This window comes from Conger conger, chromosome 7 (assembly GCF_963514075.1).
Source record: "Conger conger chromosome 7, fConCon1.1, whole genome shotgun sequence".
Taxonomy (NCBI): Eukaryota; Metazoa; Chordata; class Actinopteri; order Anguilliformes; family Congridae; genus Conger; species Conger conger.
Window position 1 is genome coordinate 31,881,161 of NC_083766.1, and position 16,105 is coordinate 31,897,265.

The following is a 16,105-nucleotide window of genomic DNA, read 5'->3' on the forward strand; positions in this document are numbered from 1 at the left end:
CCATCTTCACAGAGTGCACCAGCAATGTGGCCACTGCCACCCTCTTCATGCCCATCCTTTCCACCATGGTGAGAGGACACTTCCTTTCAACACCTTTTTAAACACATTTGCATCTGAGTCAAGTCATAGAAAAGTCACAGAAAGTGGTCAAATATCACAAAGCCCTTGAAAAACCGTGCCAAATAAAAATGTAGTACCAAGCAAAATATGTCAATGCCAGCATCTCATGTTACGTATTGAAGCATCAAATATTGGAATTTCAGTGTACTGATATTGCTATCAAATTGGAGAGCTTTGTAAATTTTGCTTGCACTTCAATTGAAGAACCAAAAGTCCTCAGTGCTGTGTTAAATGTTTATTTTTTTATTTTTTTATTTTTTTACTTAACCTTTATTTAACCAGGTTAGTCTCATTGAGGTTAAGAAATCTCTTTTCCAAGATAGAGTATTTTATTTATAGTGATAATAATTTACCAAAGTGTACCCCTATAATTTGCCCCACACCTTGGATAGCATATAGGAGGAAACCTTGGTAGGACAAAGACAATAGGGTTCAATGTGATTAGTCCAGGGCACTCTTTGAAGTTTGCCTGACCTTGGCAAGGTGGTATAGTTGTGTTGCCTCACAGCTATTGGTGCCGGAGTCCAGCCACGGCCCAGTCTGTTTGGGTTTTTCAATGTCTCTTTATATTCGCCTGAGATTTTCTGGTTCGACTTAGCTACCCCTTCAGCAAGCGCCTACCAATCACCCAAGCAGTCGGCCTGCTACAGTGATCCTTAGCGACATGACCATTCACCAACTGTTTTGCATTCTTTAAAAGAGCTGATTGTCATCTTGACTACCTCGTCTCAACTGTCCGCTAGCCGACCGGTATGGCGCCAAGCGCTGCCGGGCCAAAAGCTGTGTCAATGCTGGCCATTTGTGAGCACTGAGCGCTGTCTGGCCTTTGGCTGGGTGGCCTCTCTGAGCTATTGATGTGGATGTATGCCCTGCGATTGGACTGGCATCCTGTCTCTGTAGTGGTCCCATTTCAGGCTGCGTTTCAGTTGGCTTTTGCTTCTGCTCTCTGCTGCCCTCTGTGGCATAGTGCACTTACTGCAGGTGGATGGCTTTCCTCATTGGCATGAAACCATTAGCTATTTTTTCACTTCCAGTATATACTTTTTCGCTGAAGTTTGGAGCTGGTATCACAAGAACAGAACAGTCTCTGATAAAGCACTGTGTGTACTTTGACTCTTATTGGAACGTTCCTGTTCATTCATTGTTGTCAAGGCTATAGTTATACAGGAACTGTTTGAACGGAAACCAGAGGTTGTTGTGCCCGATTGTGTCAGATTACTCAGTAACACTTTATAATAAGGTGACATGAATTGGCATTAACTAATATGGTTGTTGACATGAATTAATGATTTACAATTAAGCATGAAATCCACTTTTCATTAGTTAATGTATTACTTAACTCCTAACTAATGTATTAGTTTCATCAATGTTTATACATTAGCAAACCATAGGATAAGCATACAATTAGTTAAGCATTAACAGATACATGAACTGGTTTTCTCATTCCAATATGAATTGGCATGAACTAATGTAGTTGTCAGCATGTATTCATGATGTACAAATACATAAACAAAGCTGAACAGTCTTATCTAACTTCTCAGTAGATAGATAATTAACATCTGCATTAGTGTGTTCACCCATGCACACTTAGGCAACATTTGGGTTTACTGCTCAGGGGAGCTTGAAGCTTGATCACAAAACATGTTAGGAAGGAGGAAGGAAGGAAAAAAACAGTGGGCACTGAAATTCATTACAAACAAATGGTCAAATTTCAATCCGTTATTCAAACTGGACCGGTAGAAACAATTTGAAAACCAGACATTCTGGTCCAAAAACAGGCATCTGGCAACCCTACGGTGATGCCGTTGTCAGACTGGGGACTTGGTTGCGGACTGAAACGCAGCGTGTCATTCTGATCACAGCTGAAGAGAAGATGTACTGGACTACAGCCTGTAATGCAGGCCTCAAGTGCGAGCCACATTCTCAGAAAGCCTCGCGGCACGCTAAGCTGCAAAATGCCTGGATGGCTGCAGTTCGTATGTAGAAGCGAGCACAATGAAAGGACTGAAAGAGTGAAACCAATCCAGCGTGTGAACCGGTGGCACAGGATCTGTGGAGATGGCCGGGCTTTGTCTGTGCACTCCCAAAGCCCTCCTGCCAATGAGACGCAAGCTTATGAAACAAATCCCAGTACAAACTGGCCTAGATTCACTCACTTGGTTGACCTCCCCCCACCCCTCCTGCCACACTTCCCCGTAGCTGCCTCGCTCTTCCCGCACACCCAGCCCTCCCAGCCCTGACCCCCCCCCAGCATTCTGACGGATTTGGTTGTCCCTGGTCTGAACCCCGCTGGCCCCCCGTCTCTTGTCCCCGGGACTGGCTGTGCCTGGCTGACAGTCCCAGAATGCCCTGCTACCGCGGAGCCCTTCTTGGAATGCGCTGAACGAACGGTGAAATTCTGAGCAGGGTTTATTTCAGTGCAAAGCTGAAGTGGGAGGGAAAGACATCCCAGTGAGCCACCATTGTTGGGGGAGAGGGGGAGAGAGTGGAGTGGGAAAAGAGGGAGGTAGAGAGCGAGAACTGACGAGGGGGAGAAAGGATGAGAGAGATAAAGAAATAGGAGAGGGAGAGAAAGGATGAGAGAGATAAAGAAATAGGAGAGGAAGAGAGAAAAGGAGAGAGAGAGAGGGAGTATAGGAAAAAGAGGAAAGCTCAGTTAGGATATATGGTTATGCCATCCTTCTTCACAGTGATCCACTTGTGAATGGGTCTGACCAGGCGGGAAGCAAGATAAATCTGTGGCTGAAGTTGCATGCTGCACATGGCCCTCTTCCCGCGGCCTGTAACTCAAGTAAAGAACCCCGCCACTGTCCACCCCCCCCCGTCCCCCGTCCCCCCCCCTTCCCCCTGCCAAATCCCTCAGCAAGTCAGGACAGATTCCCAACACTCACCGAGCGCGACCGAGACACTGACCGTACCGCGCTCCACTTCCCGTTCAGACGTGAATCAGCGCCGCTTTCTACCCCAGTAAACAGGGCGATTACCATGAGAAAGTTTACAGGAGTCTGCAGTTCCCCGCTAACATTATGATCTGAAGCTGCTGGTGCTGCTCTGTTCTGGCAGAGGACTTCTGAGCCAGACGGAGCCAAGCTTCTCTGCCAGTGTGTCTGAATTACACCCTTTATAGAGTGCTTAGTCTAAATTAGAAGCACCTCTGACATCAGATTTCTGAGTCAGTGATTACTGGGCCATTAAATGGTGAACGCTATTCTTATTTTCCTTTCTTGATGTCAGGTTATTTCCTCTGGGCTCATCAGACGGTCAAATATTAAGGTTGCAGAGGAGTTAAACGGTATTCAGACATTTTTTTTTCAGACGGAGTATTTTAATGCTCATGTTTGTCTCTGTGGGATTACCTTGCACCGGGCTTAAATATCTCCACTATGAGAGACTGCTGTGTGCATCTGAGCATGAAGCCACTTTTCAAGATGTAACCAATCAACTAACCAATCACATCAAAAGACTGGAAGGTGAATGCAATGATTCAATGTGAGAAACACTTCTATTAACTGCCCTCTGAAAAGCTGACCAATGTCTCAGCTGGCATGTCACTTGTGTGGCCAGTCAGTGCTACAGTTAAGTGCTATTTACATGCAAGGTGAGTGTCTCAAAACCTCTCAAGATCTGACCGTCTGGGTTCTGACAACAATAAGAAGAGTTCCCCCTGCTCATTTGTGTTTAGGTACAGTCTGAGTTTAACATCCTGTGCAAGATGATCTCCCACGTTTCTGCCTTTGAATGTAATAGTATGTTCTTATCTGAGTGAGTGACACCTGCTTCCTGTATCTAATTGCCCTGCTATTTTAATGAAGATTGTTTGTGTTTTACAGTGCCAGTCTATAAAGGTGAATCCACTCTACATCATGATCCCGTGCACCCTCAGTGCCTCTTTTGCCTTCATGCTGCCTGTGGCCACACCACCAAATGCCATTGTCTTCTCCTATGGCTACCTGAAAGTGTGTGACATGGTAAGTCTCAACCTGCTTAGCAGTAAGGCAAACCATAGCTAGAGCCAAGCCATAGCTAGAGTTTGCATGTTCTCCCCGTGTTCGCGTGGGATTACTCTGGGTACTCCAGTTTCCTCCCACAGTCCAAAGACATGCATGTCAGGTTAGGTGCACATTTGACCAAGGCACAGGCCTCAGACCTGGAGTTGGTCCCTGGATGCTGCACTGTGGCTGCCCACTACTCCTAAGTAACTAAGATTGGTCAAATGCAGAGGACAAATTACCCCACGGGGGTTCAATAAAGTATATATTATATTATATCTTACCTTAGCTTATCTCCCTGCACTGTCCATCAGAGTCAGAGTCTGTTCCTTTTCAATTCTGCCAATGCAGGAGATAAATTGAAATTCAATTCAAAAAATCATCATAAAAGCTTGAATGCTTGGGCTTAATTTATTTCCTGAATTGAGTCAAAATGACATTGATCTCAAACCATGCTTTTACCACCAAATAACATCATAATAACCGGAGCCACCTTAAAATTTACATTAATTTAAACATGATTGATGTCAGTCTCTGTCTATTTAATCCAAAAACACAAGTCTGAGCTAATTTTGCAGTCATATAACGTGATAGTGAGAGTCGGTCCACTTTGTAGACGTATAACATGATGGTGAGAAGCGGTCCACTTTGTAGACGTATAACATGACGGTGAGAGCTAGTCCACTTTCCAGTTAGTCCACAAGCTTCCATAATCCCAGCCTCCAAACATTTTATACCATGTAAATCCACAGCTTTCAAATATTTAAGAGATATATTGCTGTGAAATATATTTATTGTTATTTTTAGAAAAATACATATTTAGTGCATCATAGTATATTTTGAGACTTTACAACTATGCAAAATTATGGCTGCCCTGTCCACTTCACAACCACATAAAATCATGGTAGTTGGCAGTATCTTATATTTTACAGTCTAGGGCCAGGGACATACAGCGTATGAATCATAATATGATTGATATTAAGAGAAGAGTTCAGAAACAAACACATTATAATACTGCAGAACTGCAGACATAAATAAACATTCCTTTCCTGCTGCAATGAAGCATAAAGATGGCATCTAACTGCATCTATTCCTAAAATAAAGTAGGCCAAACAGTGGATTTTCTGCTATTCCCACAAATACTTTTTTTTTCATCAAGGTAACTAATTCCGAATATGAACACGACCCATACTTGGGATAACATTACAATAAAGAATCCAGCAGTATCCATGTCATATATTTATCATATATATTCAGTCATTATATTTACTGTTTGTGGCTGTTTTCGGAGCTGTTTGCTATCAAACTAATTTCTGGGGATTAATATGGTGTTTATTTTAGGATTAATATGGTATCTAAACAGCCTGGTTCAGTGCTGTGCTGTCAGGGCAGATGAGACTTGAAATTAGTAATTGCAAAACTGCAATGCTACAGTCTGGATCGTGCTTATAACACGACTGATCATGCATTGAGTCTGTGACTTTGGATGTGTGACTCACTGATATGTGGGCAGACTTTTATGAGTTCTGTGTGAATGCCAGCCAACTAATGAAAAAAGATTTATACAGTGCTCTCCGTAATGTTAGGGACAGAGACATATTTTCCTGATTTGGCTTTGTACCCCACAATGATATTTTCTCACATCTCTGACACTTGCTCATTCCATGAACCCAAAGCTATGAGCTCTAAATCAACTGGCTAAAACATATTCCTTTGCCTAACAGCACTTAGATTCTCACTCCCAGAATGGGTTTGTTTATTACATCACTAACTAAAGGTGCCTTGCCTTACTAAATAACTTAGCAGCAAACTCAGAAGAGGTATGGCTGTGTTACTGCAGATACCAGCTCTTCATCCGTGGTATTTTATCTGCACTGTAGACTACAGGTGGCAGTATTCTTGCTGCAGAAATGAACTTCGGCTAGTTAATAAAAATAAAAGGGGGCAGTGTAATTGATAAGAAGGTCAACTTGGCTGTGATTGAAACACAGCGGCACATACAAATGTGTGTATACTCATTGTGGCTTTGAGCTGTTAATTTAGTTGCACTCCATGCCAGTGGGGGGTACAGATTGAGATTATGTGTTTGCCGTAACCATGGGAAACCAAGTCACAGCGTTTGCTGCACTAAATAGAGACAACAGTGGTGAAGGAGCAGAAACAACAGAAAGACCATGATTTAGTGCTGTGAAAAAAGATAAGAAGAAAGAGAAGACAGTTTTAGATCAATTGCAGGCACTCTCCGCTTGTTTGGCCAGCAGGGTTGTGCACACTACAGTGGCTGAAGTCAATGCAGAGTTAAAAATGTAGTGAAACTAGCTGTGTACTTCTGATCTGCCTTACTAAGGAAAATTAATCCAGGTGGATTGATTTTCCCAGACCTCACTTCCATGCTAAGCGAGCACTTTCTGGGCGCAGTTGAGTCCATGATGGGCCACGGTATGAGGGGTGTATGAAGGATGAAGGGACAGAGACACAAGCATACTTATTTAGATTACGAGAGGAAAAGGCAAGTCATCCACCACATGTATTGAATTTTGGGTGATTTTCTCAGTCCAACAATTTCGCAAAGACATGGCGTTAAACTGAGCTTTATATGCAGGTGTAGACAGGTGTAGACAATTAGCTTGAGAGCAGCATGAGAATGGAAATCAGGTGTGGAGGATTGACAAGTTAACGAGGTAATTAGTAATCATTAGTAATAAACCTATCCTGCCCCAGCGTTAGTAAATTAGTAAATGACATGCACAAGAAACGTAAGGTAACATGAACACATGGTTAGAATGTTAGTATTACCCAATCCTGATCTAAAGTTAGTAGATTAGTAAGAAGACAAGGGAAATAGAAACAATTAGGGTGTGAGTGACAGAAAGGGAGAGAGAGAAAGCAGGAATGCAAGATTTGCAGGAAGACACGAAAAAGTGTATGCTAATCAATGAACAGTACAACATAACATGAAACATAAATTGTGACATAACAAGTTGGCAAAACTATGACAATAAACTAGAGGGACAAAGAGGATAAAGAATGCAAAAAGTGATATTACAAGAACTGTGTGACTCACCTCTCTGTACTTTCTCCTGTGTCCTTCGTATCTCAGGCCAAGACTGGCGTGGTCATGAACATCATCGGAATCCTCTGCATCACGCTGGCTATCAACACCTGGGGAAGGAGCATGTTCGCCCTGGACTCCTACCCCTCCTGGGCCAATTCCACAGGGTTGTGAAGGCACCCCCTATGGGGGAGGCAGAGCCCCCCGTTTCCCTGCCCCCTCCCCCAAATTTTGGAGGACAGGAGGCAGAGACCCTGCCTATTTTATTACAATACGTTAATGTATCACTGGAAGGGGGTGGGTAGGGGAGGGGTCTGATGGAATGCTGATATCACACATAGAGTGCACACAAAAGAATAGTCGATATTGGGAGTTGTCATTTTTCATTTTTATTTGACAGCCATTTTGAGGCAGACCCTAGGGGAATAGCATCTGCCGAATATTAGTGCATATGGAACATTTTCCAAAATCTACCCACCCCTGAGAAACCTGAATTTAAATCACTGTATTTGAATTGTACTTTAACCAGGACCTGACCCTAGAAGTCCAATCTGTCTCTTTTTTGATGAGTGCAGGTGTAACCTATGAGACCAAACAACAGTTGAACATTTTACTTTTAAAATGCTGAATTTCCAAAAGTGTACTTAAAATTTATTTTCTATATCAATTTTTATTTTGAATCCTTATCTATCTACATAGCCGGAACAGCCTTGTGTGTTTGACTGGAAGAAAGTATTACTGTACAGAGTCATTGTGCAGGGCCTATGCATTGCAGTTGTCTTTTATTTTGGAAGTTACTGAGGTGAAGGCTTAGAGATGAGATGGGAATTTTGTATAATTTCATTAGAATTACACAGGAAATGGGTTTGATATATACAGTATAAGTTTTGCACATTTTTATAGTAGTTATATGTTTTGTGTATTTAACAGGACAAATATACACCAACATGATATTGCGTTAATTTGTCAAATTTTTGACATATCAAATATACATTATGTGTATTTTACATAATATATTTTAAAGATTGTCAAGGGCTGAAATTATATGTTGAAAAGGAAATATATTATTATATATTTATTAAATTAATAAAGTTTTCTGGACAAAAAATTGTTTTTGTTAAATGTTCTAAGCAGAGACACTGAAAGTAATAGCCCTTAAGATGCTTGGAACATCCAGCCAAAAACGTTTATAGGGTGTTTGTTTCTCAGAGAATACCATGCCTGGCAGTATATGTGTTCATGCAGTATATCAACCAGTTAGCCCTTTCAGTCCAAAGAGTGCCATATGGCAATCTCGAACTTATACCTTTTCATCCAATCAAAATGACTGAAAGCCCCTATTAAAATCTCAACCAAAGCCATGGGGCTGAAAGGGTTACTGCAGTCAGTCTGAAGTGTCTACATCATCGAGTCTTAGCCTATCCCTTACAGAAATAAAATACTCTTGAATATATATTTAAATAATTATATTGTCAGCATATTTCAAAACTTCACGATGCATTGGCAACTGTATAAGTAATTGCTGCTTTAAGACATCGCAAAACATTACACTGCTGTGAAATACATTTTAATTATATTTTCCAGAATGTCCCCATATTTACAATATATTGCAGTATTTTCAATTCTGTAAGGGATTGTATTGTAGAAAAGGAAATACAAAATAAAACTACAAAAAGGAATGCAGGTAATACAAATTATTAATATGGTTAAGACATTTTTTCCTTGACATGTTTTATTTTCAAGCATTTATTCTTACTAATTGTGTATTGTGTATTTCTATTGTTCATTATTTGTATTAGTGGGCACTGTATTATATTTACCTTGGCCGTTTATAGCCATGTAATGAAATGTAATGAAAGTCTTTCTATTCAGTTACTTGAAATTGATGTTTATTAATATTATGTAGCATCACATAGGAATTCATAAACATGTCTTCGTCTTATAGAATGCAATAGAGAGCCCTCCCCTTAATTGTCATATACTTGTTCCCTGGGATTTTTGAAAGTAAGCTGCTTCTTGTGCTGTAATATACTGCATTTAATGTTGGTCTTGAAGAGATTCAGGTTACACTTTCTATGAATTTATTCCTAAGCAATATAATACTGTAACTGCTACATATGCACAACATGAGCATTCATATCTCCTCAGCAACTGCAAATAGTTACTTATGCAGCAAATTACACTGTGGAAATATGGTAGGCAATGTAACACACTGTAAACATATTTGCAGTTATACTATATGAGGATTCACATAAGCATTTCCAAATGTCTCCTACAGTGTGTCTGAAGGAGGTATATAACTGTTAAGAATGGCCATTCATTGAAAGTATTACAGTATTGTGATCATTATAGGCATTGCATTTTTTCACCAGTGACTCTTACTAGTGGAATACACTACTTTTGTGGGCTGAAAAATCTTGAATGTATATTGTGTATTAGATAATATTACAATGCTGAAAAAAATGCCTAATTTGTCAGTATTTGCATGACATTATACTGGAAACATCCTGTGCACTGGATGTTTTTTGTTTTTCGCACCATTCTCTGCACACTCTAGAGACATTGTTTATGAAAATACCAGTTGATCAGCAACTAAGATACTCAAACCATGCTGTCTGGCACCAACAATCATTCCACGGTCAAGATCACATTTCTTCCATATTCTGACACTTGGACTGAAAAACATCTTGATTTTATTTGCATTAACAAGCTGGTGTACAGGTGTACCTAATAAACTGGTCACTGAGCGTATATATTTACAGTATGATCAAGGTGCTACATATTATTTTGAATATCTATACAAAATGATTGAAATGAGTCATGTTTCAGATTGTAGGATGTATGCAATCATAAACATTCATTTCTTATCGATATGGTTAGTTTATTCATCTTTAAATTAATAAATGAGACAGCGATTTAGTGAGGTGCAACAATTACTTGCCGAAATATCACTGTTACTTGATGCTGATAGTGATAGTCATTTCAGAGAACTTTCACAAGTAAGATGTGTTACACCCACCTGTTTGATCCACAGCACTTGTGATCATGTGCTCTAAAAGTCATAACAAGGATATTTTATGATGAACTATTTCAAGGATTTGTTCATGTGTTCATTTGTTCATCTGAAAACAATTGTGACCAGATGAAAAGCCTCCATAACTATTTGGTCATATTATAAGTTATGAAATAATCACATCAAATTTTCCAGTTAATTTACCATACAAAAAATTACGTTTATTTGGATTTGGCACACTCCATCACAAACCCTCCACATTGCTGGCATTCCCTAAAATATCTGTAGCCGTTGCACCAGAGTACTGTTCCTACTCCCAAATTAGTTACGATTTCAAAATGAAGTGGTGAAATTATTATTATTGAAGGTATTGGTGCATTTCTTTGTTTAGCTGACACTAATCTAGACACTTACATTACTTACCTTTATTTACAACACTATCCATTAATTCAGCTGGGGGCTGTTTCACAAAGCAGGATTACTGAGTTAGCTGGAGTAAATTGCAGACCAGCTGTTTTTACTTCAGTCCATGTTCCAGTTTAATGAGGGTTCTGTTTTTAGTTCGTGCACTTATCCAGCTAACTCAGTAATCCTGCTTTGTGAAACAGAGCCCTGATTTATTGAATATTTCACTTTACCTAAGGTAACAACAGCACACATGCCCAGTCATGCCCACATTAATAAATAATCAATTATTTAGAAAATAATTATATCCTGACATTCCCCCTGGGAATAATAAAGTTATTTTATTCCATTATAATTATTGTCATAATTTGAACAGTTGTATAGCTGATTTATTTATTTATTTATTTGCAATTTCAAGAAGTTTCTGCATGGAGTGAATAATCGATCATAGATTTGTCGATTGGCCTAGTAATGTCGCAAGTAGAAGCTATGCCTTAAGCAACCTCCTAATAGATAGTTTGGGGAATACACGGAGAAAAGTTAACAACTTTAGTAAGGTATACCTTTCCAGTCTTCGTAAAAAGCTAAGAGATACCGTTATCGGGAAACGTGGCCATGGACTTTAGCCAGAAAACCACACAGATGAAATACACATCCTTTCCGAGATGTCAGCAGACAATCGCGCAAGGGAGGGGGCCATAGTTAAAACAGTTTGTGCTGTAACACTGTAAACTTGAGAAAACTAAATAATTTTCCTAAATCAAGAAATGTCTTAATTAACTTTATCCGCATCGAATTGAAGCCAGTCTTTTGCTCAATAATAAGCAATATAAATGACCTTGAGACATACAGTAAATCCTCAAATTGTGTCCGGGATTCTATTTGAAGCCGGGCCTCGGATAATAGCCGGGGTAATATTGTTTACCAGTAGGGCTATCAGTCCATGAGCACTAGAAGACATTGCTTCGATTTAACTTAATGAAATAAAAGAGCTCTTCTTAATATTTTATATTGTTGGTTGGTTTAATACTGTTGCCAATGAAAAGTTCTTGTCCTACACCTTGGGTCTCCAGCACGTTGCTCTCAAGCTATCAGTCGCTTGCCGCCCCCTTCTAAGCTTGCCAAAGGCTGAAGCAGTATACATTTAAACACAAAGCCTACGAATTTAATAAAAAGTAAATCAGGCAAAATTTCAAATTTAGGCTACTTGGCTAAGCAATAAGGTTTCCATGTATTTACAGCACAGCGCACGTTCAATGAATGAATGAAAGCGGCTGCCTTGGCTCGCAATAAAACGCGGCTGCGCCAAACGAAACGGATGTCTCACAATAAAACGCACTTTAGGAAAAAAAGATCCTTGACTTGCTGTTATCTATGCTAATTTGTTATTGTACATGAAGGCGTGTCTGGCAAGTTGTTATTTTATGGATTCTGGACTTGCATGTGATTTATTGTGTTTGAGAATATTTGCAATAAACTAAGTCTGTTAATACTGACACTATGACTTACCAAACGGTGTTTCCTGATTAGCCTACACTAATTGATTTCTGAACGGTTACAGGAAGTGTTGAACAGTGTTGGCCCACTTTAAGTGTAGCCTTTTACTTTATTTCTAAGAATAAAATTCTACAACAGAAGCCTAATAAGAAATAAAGGCCTGCCTCGAATACAAGCCTGCCCCAAATAAAGGCCTGTGTTTTGTGCAGCCTAAGTAAATAAAAGACCCCGGACACAATTTGAGGATTTACGGTACAATAGGTTCTACATTCGGACTGAATAGACAGAGAAGCTGTCTGTGAGCCAGATTTGGCCCCCAGCTGGGAGCTCGGTGACCTGCACTGCAGTGAGCAGAGGACTGAGGTCAGAGAAGAGTCTGCACTGAATTCCTCACAAGCCTCTCCACCCCGATGGGCTTTTCATAACAATGGCTTTTATATAACAGAACTTCACAACTTCACAACTTCACGCTAAACTGTTTCAGTTCAATAAGTAACAATACATTTGTTTCTATTTGCTTTTAAACTGTGGGCATTCATGGCCAAAATCACTCCCCTTCTTATGTCTATCTTAATTAAACTATGTTGAACAAAATAAATTGTACCACTTCAAATACTTCATCGGTAACCAATGCATGGTAACTCATGAACCGATAAACTGCAAAAATGTTTGTTTGTTGAATATACACCAGGCTTTGATACTCGTGTTGTTTTACACTGTGCCATTGTTGAGCAGGTGCCTCACCCTTTGATATCACCCTGGGTGGTTATGTGATATTATTTGTATGAAGGACACGTGAGGCACAGGAATTCAGAGATGGAAAAAGACCCCTGCAAGGCAGTTCACACACACATGCTCCCAGGAAAAAGAAACACTTCTGGGTTACACAACAGGGACAAAAAGGCCAGCAGTAACATCTTGTCTTGGTGAAATAAAAACAAGGAATACTTTTGGTATCCAACCTTAAATGTTTCTGCATACAAAAAAGACATGCATCTCCACAACTACAGTAAGTATGAATACAGGAATATTGAGATTGAAACAAAGACACAATAAAGTATTACAAAAACAATTTGACTGAATTGTCAAAAGAATAAATTAATTAGATGAATTAAAATAATATAATAATCAAGATTGTAATCATAACCATAATTAAATAACACCAAAACAGTCAGTTTATGTTCACCTATGGTTCAATGTTAACTCTCAGTTAAGTGACTGAGGCCTCAAACGCTCGCTGGAACGTTTTTGGAATTTTCACTGTGAGGCATGGTCATCGGTCCCAGGCTTAAAGAAGTGTGCTTTGGACAAGTTCTGTTGACTTAACCTCACTTGTTTCAGGGACATGCAGTCAGGGTATGCATAGCAGAAAGTGTTTACCTTGTGAAAATCTAGAGAAAAAAAATATTATGTATGTATTCTGTACGTTTGACCTTTTTTTCATAAACATTTCTACGATATGTGTAAAACATTTGTTTATATAAATACCAGTAATGTGCAGTGTGCAGTTCACTACACTTCCAACAGCTTTTGGGATCCCTAGCCATAGGATTATTTCCCCACTGGTACACATGCAATTAAATTTTCTACCAAAATTAACTAGAATTGACCTCTTTTTAACCATATAATCTGATGACATTTGTCATGGATAGGAGTGGTTGGGTGTGCATTGAGATCACTATGATGTGGAGTCCCAGGGAGAAGAGAAAATAGAGCCTTATTCTCCCAGTGCACTCAATCATCCCATTTAAACAAGTACATGCACTGTATAGCAATTTCTCATTTGCTATATACACTCACTGAGCACTTTATGGTAAATGGTTGGCATGTATATAGCGCCTTTATCCAAAGCGCTGTACAATTGATCCTTCTCATTCACCCATTCATACACACACTCACACACACCGACAGTGATTGGCTGCCATGCAAGGCGCCAACCAGCTTGTCAGGAGCATTTGGGGGTTAGGTGTCTTGCTCAGGGACACTTCGACACAGCCCGGGTGGGGGATCGAACCGGCAACCCTCCGACTGCCAGACGACTGCTCTTACTGCCTGACATGTTGCCCCTTTATTGCATTAAATCATGCAGATAGGGGTCAGGAGCTTCAGTAAATGCTGAAAAAATAGGTGTCAGAATTATTGGCACCCCTAGAAATTATTGTAAATAAAATCAAAGTGAAATAGTAAATTAATTTGTATTTAATTTAATTAATCTCAGTCTAAAGGAACCTATATTGTGTTATTCCATCACTCCCTGTTTCACTGGAGTATAAAAATGAGGTCACTACTAACAAGCATGAAAATCCCTTTGTCATCTATCAACTGAGGAAAAGCCAAAGAACTGTCAATTCATAATGGTACATTAATTGACCAGTTTGGAAAGTAATGGGTAATGGGTACAGAAATATTATACAAATTAGAGAGTCCCAGGGATGAGAGAGAGGCTAAGTCTCCCTCTGGTGGCTACAGAGGAAAGGTCATTGGAACCTCACAAGGAGAAGCACCTCATACTGTCAAATATGGAGGTGGGTCATTGTGTTTTGGGAGATATTTTGCTACAGTGGACCAGGCAAACTCTTTTTCTTCTCATATTTCTCATTCTCATAATGGCTTGGCTTTCATTGGCACAACTCTGGTCTGCATGTTGACAAACGGCAATAACAGACTCTGAAGGCAACCAGAGACTAGAATTAAGACTAGATACTGATAGCTTTCTTATCCCTGCCCTGAGGAAGCGATTGATTACACCTGAATAATCAGAAACAGCTGAGAAAGGATGTATAAAAAGTATGTAATTCCTACATGGATTACCCGATATGGATAAACCCTTCATATTACAGGTGACATTCTGTACTTCAGCCTCATATTCATTGCTTCATCTGAAATCCAATGTGCTGGAGGACTGAGGCAAAAGAACAGAAATGATTCCAATGTCCAAATACTTACGGACTGCAGTATATATACAGTATATTGTGTATACAGTTCCAGACAAAAGTTTGGACACACCTTGCCTTTTTCTGTTTTTTTTTTCAGATTTATATGTCTGTTTTTTCCTATTTATTTTCTCTGTCTTTAATCAAACAAGTCATGTATAGTCAAAGTGCATATTCTGAGGTTTATTCTGGGTTTTTTATACATGTCAGTTTCACCAGGTAGTAATTAAAGCGCCCCCCTCCCCCCATTTCAATGTTTGAGTCAATTAACATAATATCAAATAAAATAGTCATGTTTTGTATTTGGTTGCATGTCGTTTGCAGGCTGTGACTTCCTGAAGTCTGTGGTGATGCTGATAGGCTGATCAGGAAGCCATGGCATGCAAAGAGTATGCAACCAAATGCAAAACATGACTAATTTATTTGAAATTGTTAATTTGTATCAAATGTTGAAATGTGTATAAAAGGTACTACATGGTGAAACCAAAATGGATAAAAAGACACTCTTTAATAACAGCTGAGAACCTTTACTTTCACCACATGAGAAAAAGCAGAAAAGGGCAAGGTGCATCCAAATGTTTGTATACGTATACACACTATATCACTTCATATCCACCCCCAAACAACAGGAATGAAGAGATTTCAGTTACACTCTCCAACTAATCATATCGAGAAAGAAAATGAGTAAAGTCCGCATGACCCTCTGGGCTGAAAGGGCAAGAAAGACAATATGCCTTTCACTGTGAACTCGTTTTGGCCTGGGAGACAGGTTGCATCTTTCAGGAGGAAACTGACACCCCTGGATGTACACCAGCAAGGGTAATGGAATGCTAGAACAGATGTCAAACAACTCTCTGTGTGAGCGCAGTGTGTGTGTGCATGCGTTTGTGTGTGTGTACGCCTGCGTGTGCACGCATCAATATTTCCGAAATATTGAAAAAGATTTTCATTTCTTCCGTTGTCAACATTCACTGGTTCTCCTCCGCTTTCCTTGGATAGACTAACAGTGAAGATAGCAATTCACTGTGTCACTAATCAGTGCTGGACAAAATCTGATTGCCCTCACTCTATTTTCTTTTTTACTGGATTATTGAGA

The 16,105-nt window shown here is 39.7% G+C and overlaps 1 protein-coding gene across 2 annotated transcripts in view; it reads left to right on the forward strand.

Annotated features, from left to right (window-relative positions):
- Positions 1-9,925, forward strand: part of LOC133132614 (Na(+)/citrate cotransporter-like) — a 21,245-nt gene extending 11,320 nt beyond the window's left edge. For both annotated transcript variants that reach the window (XM_061248149.1, XM_061248150.1), the window contains exons 10-12: positions 1-68; positions 3,951-4,088; positions 7,210-9,925. The exon at positions 1-68 is cut by the window's left edge and continues 94 nt beyond it. In XM_061248149.1, coding sequence (XP_061104133.1) covers positions 1-68; positions 3,951-4,088; positions 7,210-7,335 — 332 coding nt within the window. In that variant the 3' untranslated portion in view covers positions 7,336-9,925. The remainder of the gene's footprint in view (positions 69-3,950; positions 4,089-7,209) is intronic.
- The last annotated feature ends 6,180 nt before the right edge of the window (positions 9,926-16,105 follow it).